The 18,639-nt window shown below is 38.3% G+C and overlaps 1 protein-coding gene across 2 annotated transcripts in view; it reads left to right on the top strand.

The window, feature by feature from the left end:
* Positions 1–18,639, top strand: part of foxp1b (forkhead box P1b) — a 108,055-nt gene that overhangs the window by 41,319 nt on the left and 48,097 nt on the right. For both annotated transcript variants that reach the window (XM_016458566.1, XM_016458565.1), the window contains exon 3: positions 2,308–2,403. In XM_016458566.1, the coding sequence (XP_016314052.1) occupies positions 2,308–2,403 (96 nt within the window). The remainder of the gene's footprint in view (positions 1–2,307; positions 2,404–18,639) is intronic.

Below are 18,639 nucleotides of genomic sequence, written 5' to 3'. Positions count from 1 at the left end.
ATAATCTACAACAACAGCAATAACCAACAGCAGCAGCGTAGCAGATCTATTCCGCCAAGTCCAAATACATTAACATTGTCATATCCTTTATCATGCTAAAATCTTCAGAGAGTTGTCATGATAGAACTAAGATTAATAAATGCCGTAGAAGAATTTTTCATCATTAGTTCATGTTAACTATTGTAGTTAACTAATGTTAACAAATGAAACCTTATTGTAAAGTGTTACCGGCTCTTCAGATACTTTTTGTTTGTTTTTACTTGGAAATGAGACAAATACTGATTGATGAAAATTATTTTTGCAGGATATCTCAAACATGAAGGAAAATTACTTTTTACGTCTGTGGTGAATATATGTTATAAGTTTTAATGTGCAGTAATATAGTGTAGTGTTATGTGTGTTTGTCCATAATGATGATGAAGTGGCCCCTCTGTAGCCTGTTATGATATTCCTGCCTCATGATGTCATCCCACAACTCCAGTGCATGAGAAGGTCACACACACACATACACAAACAGCTGGCTTCTCTTGCCCAGCGCTTCAGTTCTCATCTCCACAGCTTCTTTATTCAGCTCTTGGAGAGCAGGACCAGACAGTAACCCTTTACTCTCTAATACTGTACAGGCCCGTCCTATCTCTCAAAAACACCTGCTTTTCCTCTCTTTTTACATGAAATGATGTAAAATTCATCACATTCAGTGCCAACCAACGTGTTTTGCACACTTTCTCGAACACTTTAGTTTATAGCATCAGGTTGCTAATAACAAGTCACTAATATCAGATAATAGAATCTGAACTCCACCCACCGAGAAGCCCAAGGGTTTTAGATGTTCCTGCGACTGTTTGTTGAATTGTGGGAGTTTTTGGTGTGATGAGGGTGGAAAGAATGAAGCGGGTTATTTACTCAGATGGTTCTCTGGTGTAGGTGTGAGTCTGCCCCTGCTGTTCTATGGGAACACGCTGCTTGCTTTTCTTGGTATTGGTGCCTTTTTTTGCTCGACTGGAGAACTTTTTTTTCCCCAGCACTGCTGTTGCTTTTGTTTGCTCTGGATGGCATGTCTGATTATTTATGGTGGGGTGGGGAGGGAGTAGTCCAGCCAGTAAACATGTGACTGCACTGTATTTTGTTTTCCACTCAGAGGGCCATGTCTTTTGACAGATATTTTGAAGTCTAATAAACTTTTTATTTGCTTTATGAACGGGGGAGGGAGGGGGAGAGAGACAAACAGATAAACGTAGCAAGAAAGAAAGTGAGAGAGGTTGCTTTCCACATACCACACTACCATACATACCATTTAGTGTGGATAGTATAGCCAGGTCATCTAATACATTTGTCAAAACATACAGTATGCAACAGAGTATACTGTGTTGGTTACTGTATCCCACAATGCAATGCATTTTCCATGACCTTCTCTTTCCAATGTAATAAATGAACCAGAAGCAATATCAGCCACAATTTAAAATCTCTTTTTGACTCATTTTGAATTAAAACATATTTTGATTATATTATTATTATTACATTTTAAAGGATAGTAAATTATAATATAAAATGCTATATTAATAACCCAATTATATTTAATTTATTGTTTATACATAATACATTTAGTAGCAGCTAGTTGATTTTTACCCTAGCAGGCACATTGTTTACTGAAAATATTTTTGTTAAATCTTTTGTTAAAATTGGTTTCTTTTTGGCAACTGATATTTGCACATTCAACTTTTTTATGTATTATGTACCAACATAAAATAAAAATGTATTTTTTTTTCCGGAGCTGAGAACTAAACCCTAAATTTGCTAAATTAAACATGCAACATGCAGCAGATATTTAATGCATAATGTGAATTGTTTATTTTCTTCAAATAAAAGTATGCAGAATACAGTAGTATTCAGTATGCTATTATTCTATTCTGAACATATTCAGAAAGATTAAACAACAGCTTGTGTCCTCCCTGTTCCATGTAACTGTAAGCTATTCAACAAGAACATTTTGTTAACTGTTTGTGGTAACTGTTTTTGTAAACTGTTTCCTATCAGCTTTTTCACCTACTTGTTTGTTTTGGCAAATAATCATTGCATGTGACCAAATTAAGTTGTGCATTTGTTTAAAATAAGCAGGGAGGAAAAATGGTATCTAACCCAGCTGTAACAACATGGCATCATTTAGATCACATCTTTGATACCAAAAAGCAGTAGAGCCGTTCTCAAGGGAGTGTCAGTCCCCATCACAGAAACATAACACTACTGAAACTGTTGTTCATGAACTTTTGTTTTCTCACATTGTTTTTGTCTGTCTTTTTTCTCACCCAGGCCTTACAAGTTGCACGACAAATCCTTCTCCAACAGCAACAGCAAAGCAGTGCCCACAAGTCCCCAAAAAACAATGACAAGCAACCTGCACCACAGGTACGTGTGCGCATGTAAAGCTCAGATGTTCCTCAAGTGTTGCACTTAGATTGCTCAGGAGCCTATATGGAGTTTGCAGAATGTTTTAGCAGAAATCTCAACTGTCTCAGAAATACAACAGAAGCAAATGAGAAAACTGTTGACATAATATATTGACCTGTAAAACAAACGTAAACTGCAATGCTCAGATGATTTGATTTTGGGAGAAATATTGGAGTTCATTTTGAAATCATTGGTGTCTTGAATAATCTGAGCACAGTTTGAGACATTAAAGTTGAAATTAAACGGAAATAGTGACTGATGTTTTCTTCCATATTGTCATATCTGAGTATAACGGATTATGGTAAAAGAAAAAAATGTAGGGTGGGTACTTGGTTCTATGCATCAATTGTTGATTGGATTTTGAGATGTGGATGTTGCACTCAAGTGGAGGAAGGTCTTTGATTAAACATTACAAGGTCCAAAAAATTAAAATTGAAACATGCATGGAGAAATTGTTCAAAATTACATGCATTTAGAAAATAGATAGGGTTAATTTTCAGTTTCATACCAACTTTAAGAAGTTTACAGATGCAAATATCTCCATTTGCTTCTCATTTAATCTAGGAGAAACAACTGAGATAATAAAGAGATTGATTTTTTTCTTACCCATAGAACGGTACTGGTGCTGACATATATTTGTGTGTGTGTGTGTGAGTGTGTGTTTATGTGGGTGATCAGACATTATTTGTTTACATTTATACAGACGGTTGGTGGTACAACATGTACCTGTCAAAGCTTGACAAACAGGAAATTAAGGCAGGCAGGGCTGAAGAGTTGGCAGCACATTAGTGTAGTGTTCTTTCATCACTCACAGTAATCTAACAAACCACACTCAATGAAATCCTGTCAGTTTTAGCACATTATGAGCACATGGATATCTAATGTGTGTGCAAGTGTGAAGAGCAAACAACATTAGCTTATTGAATAGAGGTACAGTAAGTATGACGTCCTCTCTCTCTCTCTCTCTCTCTCTCTCTCTCTCTTTCTCTCTTTCTCTCTGGTTTCACATTAATTCTGTCAGCAGCAGTTAAAGGGGGCGCCCGGGAGCAGCCCTGGCTCCTGTCTCAGCCTCCGGGCTTTCTATTTGCCTACCCTTTGTGATGCAAAGCAAATCCGGCCCTTTTCATTTCCCCATCCGCGCCCCTTTAAAAGAGAGCAGCTAGCCGTGTCTGATGCAATATTTACGTTTATTTGAGATCATTCTCGCTCAGATCCTTATCTCTGTTTGAGCAAGGTGGATGTTGTTTGTTTCGTGGCGGAATCGCAGGAGACCAAGGGGCATATTTGATAATTAACACACATCCCTGTGTTGAGTGAGCGAGTTTGTGCATGTAATGACTATATTTTTAGTGGCACTTGCTAATGAACAGACATAAGTGATACCTCAAATTGTACGGCATGTTGAGTTGTTAGTTTTCTAAGCATTTGGACTTGCAATTTTCATTCTGGCAGATGATAAAATGTGGGAAAAACATACATGCATTGAAGAAGTGACCTGAATATCACAGGGACTTGAAGCTCATTTCACACAGAACACCACATAGCTAAACTAAAACACCCTTGCAATCACATAGTAACACCCTAGGAACATGACACAAGTTTTGCACAAGCTAGTACCACTCAACCCTACGAACAAGAACAGCAAACATGAAGCTTTAAAAAAAATTTGCATTTTAAATCGCAATCGTAATTTTTATCAGACAAAATGCAGTTAAATTTTCCCCCCCAAATCGTACAGCCGTACGATGTGTCATATCAGTATCATGTCATGTAGTGTAAAAGAACTTTGGTTGTGTAGATATCACTGGAAATAAGCCACAAGGGAATAAATGCGGCTTGTGACCTTTAGGTTCTGTGTGAATTTGTTGGCATTGAGATAAAGCCAAAAGGATCAAGCTAAACAGCTTCACTCATCAGGCTAAGGGGTCAGCGGCTGGCAGATTCCACTATCTAGACTGTCAGTACGTAGAGGAGGAGCAGACCAGCCTCAGCACACAAAGACAAAATTAAAATTCAAATTTATTAATGTATACAGAGAGCATGGCCAACCTGTCACTCACACCAGTGAAAAGAAAGCATGTGTGTTTTTGTCTTTCACCCTCATGCTCTCTTCTATCTTGACTGTGTTCAGAATAGAATCCTAGAATACTACTTTGTGCTGTATACTGCCTACTGTTTGATTGTTTGTTTTTTAAAGTGAATCAGTATGCAGAAATAAACATTTCAAACATGTAGCCTACAGTATGCTATGTTCTGAATCAGTTGTTTTACTTTTCTTTTTTGTAATCTGAGGTGGGAACAGCCACTCCGCTAGGCCTGTCACAATTATAAATAACATAAAATTAGCACTTTTATGTCTCTTCCTGTTGTGGTAGTGCTTTGTGAAGTTGAGCACAGTGCTTTGTGGGATATAGTACCCAGTGTATTATGCCTTATTTTATAGCCTACTGACCAATTTGTCACATATAGACGCTCATCCCTTGCATGTAGAAAATGCTCTTACTGTGCACACTATATATGTAGTGTGGTAGTATGTAATTCTGAACTTTCTCTTTCCTTCATTCTATCCACTTACTCTTTTAGCTCATTATATTATCTGAGAACCCAATAGCTCTTTGATGTCTTGTGTGATCTATCTATCATTAGATGCTGATCTCTATTAGGTGTTATTGCTGTACTGAGGCGCCAAAAGCCAACTTCAATTTGCTTTCTTTACTCTAGAGCATATTAATTTGATTTGTGACTGTTTTATCACCAATTCAGCATTTCGGTCTCCGTCCACCTAAGACTTTGAAAATTTAAGTAGAGAAATGTAATTGTAGCATGCTAATTGTTATTTGTTGGGCTGTTTAAAGTTAACACAAGGTACAGTAGTGAATTCATGGGAACTTTCACTAATCAATGGGCGTGTCTCAAACGTAAGTAGCGCATTGAATGCTGGACAATTAACGGACAAAATGTCTGATATTTCTTCATTAGAAGATTTTTTTTTTTATTAAATGGGGGGGGAAACTTTATTAATATGACACACAACATAGAACACCATAAACATCTGCTGTAGTGACAGAGGCTAAACACACTTGGCTGGTCAAAAAACCACGAGTAAATCACCCACAAAATGACACGTGTAATTAAAAGAGTCCATGCCACTTCACCACTTTACACCTACAGCAGAGAACGAGAGAGAGAGTCAACAAGAGAAAGAGAGAGAGGAAGATAGAGAGAGTGCAACTCCCTCCTTGCTAATTACGGTTATCACTGAAATGGTAGGGCTTGAGTCATTAGTTCCATGTGCATTTAATTAGAGGCAGTCTGAAATTGGATTTAACTTATTACTTTTTCATGGATCGCTTTCTTGTCATCACTTCAAATTGGATTGCAGCCCCAGGTAACTAATTATGCCCGCCACAGGATCAGGAGTGGAGAAATAGGTAATTAGGAACAACACTTGCGGACCTTCCTTGATAGTCCACCCTCTCCGTGGAATGAGGGAAAATAAAGAAGATTGAAAAAAGAGTGAGGATTATTTGCGGCAATGCTGTGAAAGCAGGTGTGGTTAACTGTGCGTTGCCGCAAGGGATGATGGGTAGGGAGCTGCCACCTATGGAGGATTACTTTGACGTGCAGCTGGGTTGACAATGTTATTTTGACATGGTTTTGGCCCGTTGGCATAATGCCCCTACTAGACACGTTGTGGTTTAGTTGATCATTGCACAGTGTAAATGCCATGCCTATCCTCGTGCATTCGTGAATTTTTGCCGTTAAAGGCTGCTTGAGCATAAACTTTTTCTGTTCACGCTTGAGTTGTCGAGAAGATATAGCAAAACAAACATGGTGTCAATAGGCAGCCTGAAAAGAGAGGTTGTTTGTTTCCTTAGACAGTGTTGACGCTTGTTGAGATCAGCTGGTCTGTTCGCTTATTTTGGTGGAAACGAACCGGTCTCTTCCAAACATGTGCGAATCATCTGGAGGAGTTTGTTACTGTACCAAAAAAACAGCTTCTTCTTCAGCTTCTTTGCATAGGTGCTTGTTGTGAAGTTAAAACAAAAACACAGACAAAAACATGGTTTGAAATATTTATTTATGTTTATTTATGTATTTATTATTTTACTCACTTTTGGCAAGTTATTGTTTGACCTTGATCGCAGGATTCCGCTAGTACACTAAAACACCAGCCACTAAAGAAGTGTTTTATGACTTCTCTTGTTAATGTCCTCTGTGGTGAACGAGACTCATTCTCCCAGTCTTCAATAGTCAGAAATGTCCGTTTTTTCAGCGTTTTGATGATGTCACAGGAAGTAATCAGTGTAGCTGTTTTGCACAATCTTTCTCCTTCTGTTTCTCTTTGCTTTTCTTTCATGATCATATGCAGTCGCAGGGAGGGCAAGTGGAGGTCAAGCGATAATGTCCTCTCACTTTAACAAACGATGAAGGGCCCGCACCCCCTCCTTCCCATCCACACACACACACACACACGCACACACACAGACTGCAATTCCTCGTCTTCATAGAGTGCTACATGACACAGTGCAGAAGTCAGGCCTTGGCTCTCCTTCACTAATACCCTCTTTCTTCTCTGCAGTTTTTTTTTCTCTAGTCTTTTTTTTAACTACCGTGTTTTTGGTAGAGACCCATGGCATTGTCCTGACACATGTATAACACAGTGCAGCAATCTGTAACTCATTAGCGGTGCGGTGTGCTGGGGCTCGCTGGAGCTCGGCCAGAGCTTCCAGCCTCTCTTATAGACAGCCCCAGCACAGCGTAGAGCCCATCTCAGCCACGAGCAGCCCAATGTGAGCTGCGGACTCTCTGTCATCCCCTGCTCTGTTCTGGAGGTGACAATGAGGCTGTTTGCAGTCTCGTTTGGCGGCCAGCCCAAACCAGAAGTCCGGCAACTCTTTTTATACTCACCAAGGCTGCATTTATTCGATCAATGATATAATAAAGACAGTACTATTGTCTAATATTATTACCATTTAAAATAACTGTTTTCTATTTGGATATATTTTTAAATGTAATTTATTGCTGTGATGCAAAGCTGAATTTTCAGCAGCCATTACTCCGGTCTCCAGTGTCACATGATCCTTCAGAAATCATTCTAATATGCTGATTTGCTGCTCAAGAAACATTGCTTCTTATTATCATAATTGAAAAAGGTTGTGCTAGTTGTGATTGTTTTTTCAAGATTCTTTGAAGAATAAAAAAGTTCAAAAGAACAACATTTATTTGAAATAGAAGTTTCTCACTGTCACATTTGATCAAATGCAAGACTGTTACTGTAACATGTTTTTTTTAATTATAATTTATAATTTTTTTTAAAGTCTTCATTTACTCATTTATTTGACTTTTTCTTCCATTGAGAAATGGAGAAGTTTCAAATAATGCATGAATAAATGCAGAATTAAGCTTTCAAGCTTCAAAAAATATACAAAAACACCATAAAGACAAACAGACAAAAATGTAAATAAATGTTCACTGATAATGTTTGACCAGATCATTTGGGAACCTGATTAGTATGATTAATGAACAAATTATTCAGACGAGTTTTGTGAACTTAATATAGTTTATATTACATAACTTCCTAATTAAAAGAAATCAATTGATTCATTAACTCAAAAAAAAATATTATTAATTCACAAATTGGATTTTGCTACTTCTCTTAAGAAAAACTTGTGGACACGCCAATGAGAATTAGGGCAGATGTCAAGGTTTTTAGTCAATAACAACTTAAATTTCATTCTGTTCAGAAGTCATATGGACTGCTGTTTATACTTTTTTTGTCATTTGACAGCCCCAGTTCATATTAACTTACACTATATAGAAAATAACAGGCAAAATATTCTTCAAAAATGTGCTTTTTGTGTCTCACAGAAGAATAGGTTTGTCAGCATGAGGGTAATTAAATGATGACAGAATCATCTTTTGTTTAAGTTCCTTTAAATATATGATCATATGTTCATAATCGCTATTTTTTATTTTTATTTTTTTTTGCTCTGAGGAAAAACCGCCTGCGTATTTCTCAGTCCTCCATCTGCGGTTGTATCCACATATCAATCCTGTTCTCTTCAGCTGTTTGTTTTTTCTAGTCATATTGTAAGAATGCATTATGTGTAATGTGTAGATGAGAAACAGGTTTGGATGATGTTGTCATGATGAGGTCATCACGCTTTTTTCCAGACCGTCTGGCCCAGCCAGGAACGTCCAACCATCAGATTGCTGTTGCATCAACTCCAAGCGCCGACCCTTAAAGCTACAGTGCCATTTTCGAGACCTTTTCACTTCAGTCATGTTTCGTTTCTCCCCCCAAGCCGCCCGCCACCCCCTTCTTCTTGTCTCCTCCCTCTCTCCTCTCATCCCTCAATTCTTTCCATCTTTTCGTCCGTTTTCCACAACGGTATACAGATGTGTGGTCCATGTTGCTAGGACTGATTCATTCGTCCTGTGGGGAGTTTATGGATAGATGTATATAGGTCGTATTTGAGACTCCAAAACACTAACAGCTATATGAGAAGCTTTGGGAAGTCTCTTGTGTGAAGCCACATCTGACGGCCTGTGGGTTCACTGGAGAACCTACAGTTGTCAGCGGTTAGCATGAGATGCTTGGGAAAGGGGAATATGGGCTACTGTGATCAGTGTGTGTAGGTTTAACTGCTTTGAGTAGTTCAGCTCTTTCTCTCTCACTCTCTTTTCTTAATTTCTCTGTATGAGCTAATGTATTAAAATTGTCATTAAGGGCAGACAAAGCACACATGGTGTTGGTTTATATTTATTACAGATGTTAAAATACCCTGCTGTGGCCTAGTGCGGCTTTGTTTGTAATGGTCGACTGAGTTGAGTAAAAGCGAAGATGTTCACTTGCATTGATCACATGCCAGTAAATTTTTTGTATCTGATGCAATTGTTTTATGGTTATATATATATATATATATATATAATATATATAATTTGATTACATTGTTTAAGTTGAGATATATATATGTATATGTATATATATATATGTGTGTGTGTGTGTGTGTGTATATGTATATATATATATATATACATATTCATATACACATATTCCACAAAAACATTACAACAGAACTGTTTTCAACATTGATTAAATATTTCTTGAGCACCAAATCAGCATATTAGTATGATTTCTGGATCATGTGACACTGAAGACTGGAGCAATGGCTGCTGCAATATTCAGCTTTACCATGACTGGAATAAATTACATTTTAAAATACCTTAAAATAGAAAACCATTATTTTGTATTGTAATAATATTTCACAACATCACTCTCTTTACTATATTTTTGAGAGTTTTTTAATACATATATTTATAGTATATAATTGTGTTATATTAATACACATATATTAATATGCATACAGTGCATATTAATATACAACATTAATAATGCAAAAAAAAAACTTCTTATATAAGACAATATTTTTTAATGCTCAAATATGGTCATTCATTTTTTTACGTTTTTTTTTTTCTTTCCTCTGATCGAAATGTTTTGATGACGCCTCCAAAAATAGTGTCTGACTCAAAAAGCACACACTCTGAATCAATCATAATAGCACATAAAGAAAACAACATTCCCCCACCCACTTCATTTATGTCGAACATCACCAACAAAAGCTCATGTTTTGACTGAAGGCAAAGCCGCAGCGAAGCACAGACAGCAAAGGCACACTTTTCGCTAACGTTTCAGTGTGCGATTAATCAAACAAGATCTGCTCGATATTTAGCAGACTCGTGCCTTTTGCTAATTGTGCGTATAGTTTGCAGTGTCTGTAGTGATTGCCTGTTCTCTTAAATACTTGCGCCAAATATCATCACCACACACCGTACTGTACTGAAACTGCTGGCGTCATGATAGTCAGAGGTCAGAGATGACTGTTTGGTCTCTGCTCATTCATTAATAGAAGTGACATTCAAGATGTGTGCGCGTGTGTGTGATTGGTCTTTCAAAACGAAGGTTGTTGCCCACAGCACCAGCTGTTTCTGTTAACATCACACCTGTTCTGCTAAAACCTGTTTCAGTAAACAACAGATTACGTTTAGTCACAGGACAGCGTTACAAATGAGCTTATTTCGACCCGCACAAAGGTCTAAAAGAGCAAAGATATCTCCGTCATAGTAGTAATACTAGAACCCGTCACGTCTGTAGTGGTTTTGCAATGACTCTTCCCAAGAGGATTTGTATGACTGTGCGGTTTAAATGCTAAACTCAAGCAGGTTACCAGCAAACGCTTATCTGGGATCAGTTTCCCCTTGGCCCTGTGTCACCCTGACAGTCATACAGGGAACCGCGAAGCTGATCTGAGATGGAGCGCGTTATTGTTTGTGTGTCAGTCTGGCGAAGGAGTCAACCTGTGCTTTCCAATTATCTGTAACAAGACATAAATGAATAGTGTTGGTTCTGTGACTCACAAAGTGATGGAGTGAATAAACAGCAAGATCTATTAGACGGCTTGGATAGAAAGAGTATGGGTAATTATGGCGTACAGGCCCGAACACAGCACAGATAGATGGGGAGAGAGCGAGAGAGAGACTAGAGGAGGAGGCTTGAACTGTATGTCTGCTAAATTTATCATGAGCCCTTTGGGAGCAGTGAAATGAGAACAGTGGCCTATTACTGCTAAGAAGGTGTTTTATTGAGAATATGCCGACATTCTGCCCAGGGGAGACGGCATAGGAGAGGTGTGTGTGTGTGTGTGTGTGTGTGTGTGTTAGTTCATATGAGCGGCTGCATGTGTTATGTGTGCATACTTGCATGGCTGCTTGCCTTTTTGCCCTTGCTTGAGAATGTGTGTAGTATGCTTACGCATGTGTGCACACTTCTGAGAGTGTTTGTCTGGGAACCAATAAAATATTTAATTATTCTCTAAGATATAGACCTTTTAATTCTTAGGTTCTTTAAGTCAGTAATCAATACAACTCATATCAGATGGTCTACAGACATTGTTTACAGCCTCTCATGCAATTGCACTACAATGTTTTTGGACACATGCAACATAAATTCCACTATTTGAATATGATAATTATTAAATGTTGTTAATGTCAAAGTACATTGCCATGGTATTACTTTGTGATACCACCAGTTTACTTCTTTATGAAGGTATAACTTCTTTAAAAATGGAATTGATTTATTTCTTTAGCAATAAACAAATCTGAAGTAGTGTGTGTGTGTGTGTGTTCATTTATTTATTTATTATTTAGATTTATTTAGTTGGTTGATTTTTTTTTTAATTATGTATACTTTTTTTTGTAAAAATCCATTTTATTTTTATTACATTTTTAATGAAATCAATAATGCATTTGATTTCTGAAATGTTCATAATATTTCATGCTTTAAATGTCTTAGTAATGCAATTCAAAATATATATACTGTATATAAAAAACTTGTTCTTGCCTAAATTTTATTATTAATTATGATAATCATTTAGTGTTGTTTTTTGTTAAGGTACAGTACCATGGTATTTGTTTGTGATACCACCACAGTACTTTTTTATGAGGTTATAGTGTTAATTTATTTAGTCATTTAAAAAATCAGTAAGCAAAAAAATATGAACGTAATGCTAAATATTTAAAAAGTAAAAAAAAAAAACATCTTGCTAAAATAAAAATTTTTCTTGCTTGCAATGGATTTATTTTTTAATGAAATGCTAATATTGTAAATTAGCCTTCGATTTAAATTTGACTTATTGTGTCAACTATTGACTAATAATGCAATAAGTTTAGCCTTTGTCTCTTGGTTTTGAATGTGTAATATAAAATTTGCCAGTAGGGGGCGAAGCAATTTTTCTGTGTTTTCCCCCTTTTTTTAATAAAAAAAAAAGTGTGAGAAGGTGGTGATGTTTTAATCACTTGCTAGCGCTGAGCACTTATGTTCTAACCGTTCACAGCAGAAGTGGGGCTGCGGTGTGTGTTATTTTATGTTGGAAATTAGTGGATTTGGATTGGAGGGTGAATTGCACCCACACACAGAGTCAGTCTGTGAATGGAAACAGCAACCTTTTCCGTAGTTAAAGTTTGTGTCTGGTCAAGTAGTTTAAAAGGTACTCTTTTAATGACTGTAACATTTATTGTAAAATTTAATGTAAAAAGATCTTTTATGTTTTATATTTATTTCATATAATTTACATAACTGTCATTGTTTTAAATAAAAATGAAACATTAAATCCTCCCTTTTTTGTCATTAAAGTGAATGGCCAAGCTTGTGTTACCATAAACAATTCCCGTTTATAAGAACAATAACAACTTGCGGAATCTCTGTTTTTTTCCCACTCTTTCTCTCTGTCAGACAGTGTTTGCTTATCTGTTGTTTAATTAAAGGGTTTCTTTTCTTCACTCTTCCATTGTTTCACCAGCACGGACAAAACCTTTACTAGGGTCAAAGGGTTAACAGCCATCAACTGTGCTGCTTTTTTCTTTTTGTTTTGTTTAGGTCCTTTTTGTTCTCTCTCTCCCTCCCTCTCTCTCCTTTTTTTTAATAGGGTCCCACACAAAGGCATTGCTTCACCTGCCCCCGTCCCACCCCAAACACACACACGGCCTGCGGCGGCCCCTGGCGCTGCTTGTGTCCCCATTTGAATTGATTATGTTTAGAGGGCTGCTTGTGATTGGTGGAGAAAGGGCGTGGTTGATTGGATAGTTTTGTATCTTGTCAGCTAGAGAGCAACCTCACGCATGCAATCTGTCCATATCCCCGGGAAAGAGGCTCGAGACGCGGCAGCACGCACACACGCTCGCTGTAAACGCCTCTCTCTCTCTCTTTCTCTCTCTGCCTCTCGCTCTCTCTCCCTCTGCTCCGCGACTCGTGTCTTCTCATCTTCCGCGATCCTCCAAACGGCCCAGCTTCTCTCTGTTTACCCTGCCAGCCAAATGGAGTTTGTCAGGTTTGTCAATATGATTGATTCTGTAATTTTTCAGTGAAAGAGCTGTTTCTGTTGCCGTAGAAAAGTTTTACAATGCAGTACGTTCAGGGGAAAAGGAAGAGAGCTTAATTACTCTGCATGCTGTTTGTATTAGTTTCTATCATGCTGGTTGGTTAGGAGACATGTAAACACTGTGATGCGATTACAAGTTGATGTTTGAAGCTTTTCTTGTCAGTTGCAGTTTACAAGCGCAGGATTTTAATGAGGCTTTTGTTAAATGCTATTTTGTGTTGTACATTTATGTTTTTATTTGAAGACAATTACAGTTATGCCGATACTTTTTTTTTTAGTCAAAACATTTTTGTAAAAAGGTTTCTAGATTGCACATGCTGTGCAGTGTTGGATTTGTTGAGATTTTAAGTTAGATTGATTAGTTTTGTTTTTCATTCTTGTGAACATTTGTGGCGTGTGTGTGTGTTGGGGAGGGTTTGTTCACCTTCACGTTTACCTACATTTAAAAAGGGGCAGGGACACACTCCGATTTGACACTTGTGTCATGGGCCCTCGTTTTTGTGTGCGTGTGTGCGTGTATGTATGTATGTGTGTGTGTGTGTGTGTGTGTGTGTGTGTGTGTGTGTGTGTGTGCGCGCGCGCGCGCGCAAGAGTGTGACCGTTCACATGCCAGGAGTGTGATTGCTGAAACTAAGGCAAAGTTTTGACACTCTCCTGTAGTTTTTGTGGGCCGCTTGCTTGTTTTAAAGATAGGCATGTTGTAAAATAATCCGTTGATATTTTGTTGATGCATTTAAAAGCAAATGATTTGAATGCTGATATGCAGTAATCAGCATGACAGTTTCTGGTTGTCGTCATTATTTAGTTTGGGGAGTTTGGGACTCGAGGTCGGTGGGGGGTTCGATACGAAGATGGCAGGAGAGGTAACGACTGGACGTGTGGAAAGTAAAGGCTAAATAGGGAGCCTCGCGGAGGGTAATGCCGCACAGCTGTGACCACCGGGCTCCTTCATTTAGAAAGCGCGAGAGAGGGGTGAGAGCTGATTGGGCTGACAGTTTGTAATCAGACTTGATTTATTGTTCATTAGTAGTGCATTAGGGCCCGCTCTGGCTGGGGCCGAACTGCATTTATGTTGTACCCTGACAGGCTGTGAGCCTGACAACACCTGTCATTTCTACCGCTCGACGCGTGTTAGCCGCGACGACAATGTTGGTGTGTGAGAGAATATTCACATGTGTGTGTTTACGTGAGACGGGAGAACAAGCAAACTGTGTGTATGTTGAATAGATATTTCCCATAGGAAAGAGTTTGGGGGGGTGGGGGTTCTGGTCAGTCGTTCATGCGGCTGACCTCTTTCACAGACGTCTTGCTCTACATTATGTGGTAAGAATCCAGAACACTTTGGTGATGATGACACACGGCATTACCAGCTGTTCTTTTCTGTTGACTTTTTCCTTCGTTCTCCCACAGAGGAGAAAGATAAAGAAAGAAAACTTTTGCTTGTTTTTTTTTTTTTTTCAAAAGATGCATTTCTTCTTTCTTTTCTTGTACTAAGTTTCCAGCAAGCACACCAGGTGAGCATCCTCTCTGGAAGAAGCAGTGTAGTGACGAATTGCTCGGAAAGACAATTTTATGATATACAGCAAAAAAAAAGGTTGCGGATGCTTCTTCGACTCACATCTGCAACTTTATACATTGAAAACTAATTTTAGCGTGGAACAGTATAAATTTAGAGATTATATTCTTTTTTTTTTTTTGTAAAAGTTTAGATATTATTTATCAAATTACAACGCTCATTTGTGTCTTCTTTTTAAAAATTAGCTCACACGCTAACAGTATCTCTAACCCAATATTAATTGACCCTGGCGACAAACATCACAACATGGCCGATCAAATCACGAAGCGCAATTTACCGAAGCCTTCATTTGATGTCATGGAAACACGGATTAGCGTCATTGTCGTTTGGCGTTGTGCAGAATGGGACCTCTCCCATGCTAGGATGTGACGACCATTATCTCGAGTAAATTCTCAATTTGAGGAGGATTTGTGCGACTGTGATCTTAATTAAATCTCCACCGACTCCAATAACGCGTCTGAAGGCATGCGCGACGTTGCGTAACCTCGCTGAGCTGGTAAACCATAAATCATATCAGCGGGATGAGTAGGGCGAGAGAGAGAGAGAGAGGGAGGAAGCGGGAGGGAGGAAAGGCCGTTAGGGTGTAGTGGAAAGGTGTAAAGTGGTGGAAAGCAGTTTGTCGACACCATTGTTTTTAGTGGCACATGTCAGGCTGGGTTGAGCGGGAGACGTTCAGCGGTCCTGCTTTGTGACAGTATTTTAGTGTGTGTGAGGAGAGTCACATCAAGGGTCACCTGGGGTAAGGGTTGCGTTGTGGTGAGAAATGATTATTGCTGCCAGTTACGAGATGATTCCAGTGGGAAGATCTTTCAGCCTTGATTTTTGTGAGTTTGGGGTGTGTTAAGGAATCGTTGTGGTTGCTAGTTAGTTTTGATCATAAATTGTAATTGTTAACATGTTGTGGACTGTTGATGAAGAATAGGTATTTAATAGGTAAAGCTTGATGAAAATATTAATAATGTAGATTTGTTTTTAGTTAAACAGAAATGTGTTTTCTTTGTGGCAGCGCAATAATAAATATTTAATTTAAAATAATTAAATAATAAATTAATAATACATTTTTATGATAAATTGCTAGTGAGATTCCTCACTTGTAGGTTTCTGCCAATTGTAAATAGATTATGCATTTAATGCACATCCTTTGCTCTTTATTTACTTGAACTAAACTTAAAAAAGCTGTCTTTGTCAGAAAGTGAAAACGAGAGAAATAACTATGAAATTGCCCAAAGTGCCGTTTAATTCTGACCGCAATCACTTGAGTGCACATCACATTGCAATTACAATTTCCAAACTCATACGTAGGCACTTTTCAGGACTTAAAGGCAGTAGATGTCAAGGGTCAGGATATTCAATATAAAATATAAATTCAGCATGCTGGTTTTCATGAAGATTTGTTTTGTTTTTTTTGCATCCTAATATGCAGAGAGAATAGAGACATGTTTATTTTTTGTGCTCGAATCCAAGGCAAACACTCATCGAGGCACGACACATGCCCGTGGCACATCCATAATGCACCCACCCACAGTTAGTGCGTGAGATCAAGTGAATATCCCTTGAGCAACAGCTCAGAGGGTCCCGGGGCTGATGGTCCACCCCTTCGGGACATCCACCTGCAGTGGGGTTGAGTTAGTGTGGGAAAGCCAAAGCTGAATCTCATGCTCTCCTTCGCCCCTGCTTGTTTGTTTTACAGCAGAGCGGGCCAGCTCTGCTGAGAACTTGTTTGTTTGTGGTTTAGAAGTTAATTAAAGCGCAATCTGGTTTTTACAGTTGCCTTGAATGGGCCGCTTTCCCCCCACAGAATCTGCTCGGTAAATGGGCAGAAAATGTGACTATGATTATCCTGTTTATGTGAACTGTAAACGGGCTGCGAGAGAGCCAGAGCGAGGAAGAGGGAGTGGAATTATTCGCAGTTCAGAAGCGGCTGGGGAGATGGATATATCTGCGCTCCTGCCCTAGAGTGTTTTTGCTTTATAATAAAAACCATAATAATAATAATTGTACGTGGATGTTTTCATAAATGCATAAATATGAGACAAGAATATCTCTATTTAATCCATTATGAATTTAATATTTATTTCTCAAACTGTTTTTTTAGAACTTTCTACTCAGATTTTCTGCCCATTTTATTAGCAATTTTTTAAAACTTCTTTTTCAATTTTGAGCTAAACAAAATTTCTTGAAATTAAAATGGCACATTCAAATAAATAATTACACCACGCATGAAATATGAGATCCTTTTTTTTTTCACGGCACGCTGTGCCAAATGAGTGCATGGACAATGCTATTCCCTATATCTCTGGACAAGGTAAACCAAGAGGCTTCAAACAGACCAAACCTCTGTTTGGGCTTGTTATTTTGTACTTCTCAATTCTATTTGATGTCCTGACAAAACAAGATGACACCGGGGAGCTGGCATTAAAATTTTATTTTCTTTTTTTCCTGCCCTCTTTCTTGCTTTCTTTCTTTCTTTGCAACCTGTTTTCTGGAGGGAAGTCGTGGCCTAATGGTTAGAGAGTCGGACTCATAACCCAAAAGTTGTGGGTTCGAGTCTCGTACCTGCAGGGATTGTAGGTGGGGGGAGTGAATGTACAGCGCTCTCTCCCACCTTCAATACCACGACTGAGGTGCCCTTGAGCAAGGCACCGAACCCCCAACTGCTCCCCGGGCACCGCAGCATAAATGGCTGCCCTCTGCCGTTTATAGTGTGTTCACTGCTGTGTGTGTGCACTTTGGATGGGTAAATGCAGAGCACTAATTCCGAGTATGGGTCACCATACTTGGCCACATGTCATGTCACTTTCCGTGCGGCCAGTTCAATGTGTGAGACGCTCTGATTGAAGTTGCCCCCCTTCACTCTTCATCTTAATTGCCTAGCTCTCTTTCCCCCTCTCTCTCGTTCTCTCCGTGCATGACATTTTGCTCTCTCAGGAAGAATGCGTTCTTCATTAAGTCAGTATCAGTGTTTCTGAGGTTCGTCAGATGTGTGTCAGATGGTTCCTCGTTAGAGCCGTATTTTTGGGTGCCGTTTCCTTCTCATAGTCATACTGAAGACGAACTGGACTGTGGATTTGAGCGCCAGGCTCAAACGAGCTGGATCCACAGCTGCGTCTAGTACGCTCGATCTCCCAGCTGGCATCATTCTGTTGTTGTATATATTGAGATTGAACACCTTCGAGTTAAATAAAATTTAATGATACATTTTATGCCCATAAATTTTACAGTTTTATGTGCAATTGAAGAAGCAAAGTTATTAACGGATGTATATTTTGCGTAATTATTTTTATTTTTGTATTATTGTTTTATGTTATAACATTTTGTACAATTTTTTACATTTACTTATTTTACCCTTTTTTCCATTTACTTTTTGTTACGTTTATCTATTTATGTTTGTTTTTGTTTTTATGTTTACTTTTTTAGGTTTATGTTTTAAAAATTACATTTATGTTTGCCTTTTTAATGTGTGTGTTTTTTTGTTTGTTTGTTTTTGTTTTTTACATGTAACGATTTCTTAACATTTTTGGTATTTCATATTTTTAAAAAGTGAGTTTCAGGCTTGCTTATTCATTTTTGCAAATTGCAGATGTTTGCATGTGTTGGCATGTAAATGTTGTGTGTGTGTGTGTGTGTGTGTGTGTGTGTGTGTGTGTGTGTGTGTGTGTGTGTGTGTGTGTGTGTGTG

Source organism: Sinocyclocheilus anshuiensis, unplaced genomic scaffold (genome assembly GCF_001515605.1).
Source record: "Sinocyclocheilus anshuiensis isolate Anshui unplaced genomic scaffold, SAMN03320099.WGS_v1.1 scaffold615, whole genome shotgun sequence".
NCBI classification, from domain to species: Eukaryota; Metazoa; Chordata; class Actinopteri; order Cypriniformes; family Cyprinidae; genus Sinocyclocheilus; species Sinocyclocheilus anshuiensis.
The sequence above is the reverse complement of the archived record's forward strand: the minus strand, read 5'-3'. Positions and strand labels throughout refer to the sequence as shown.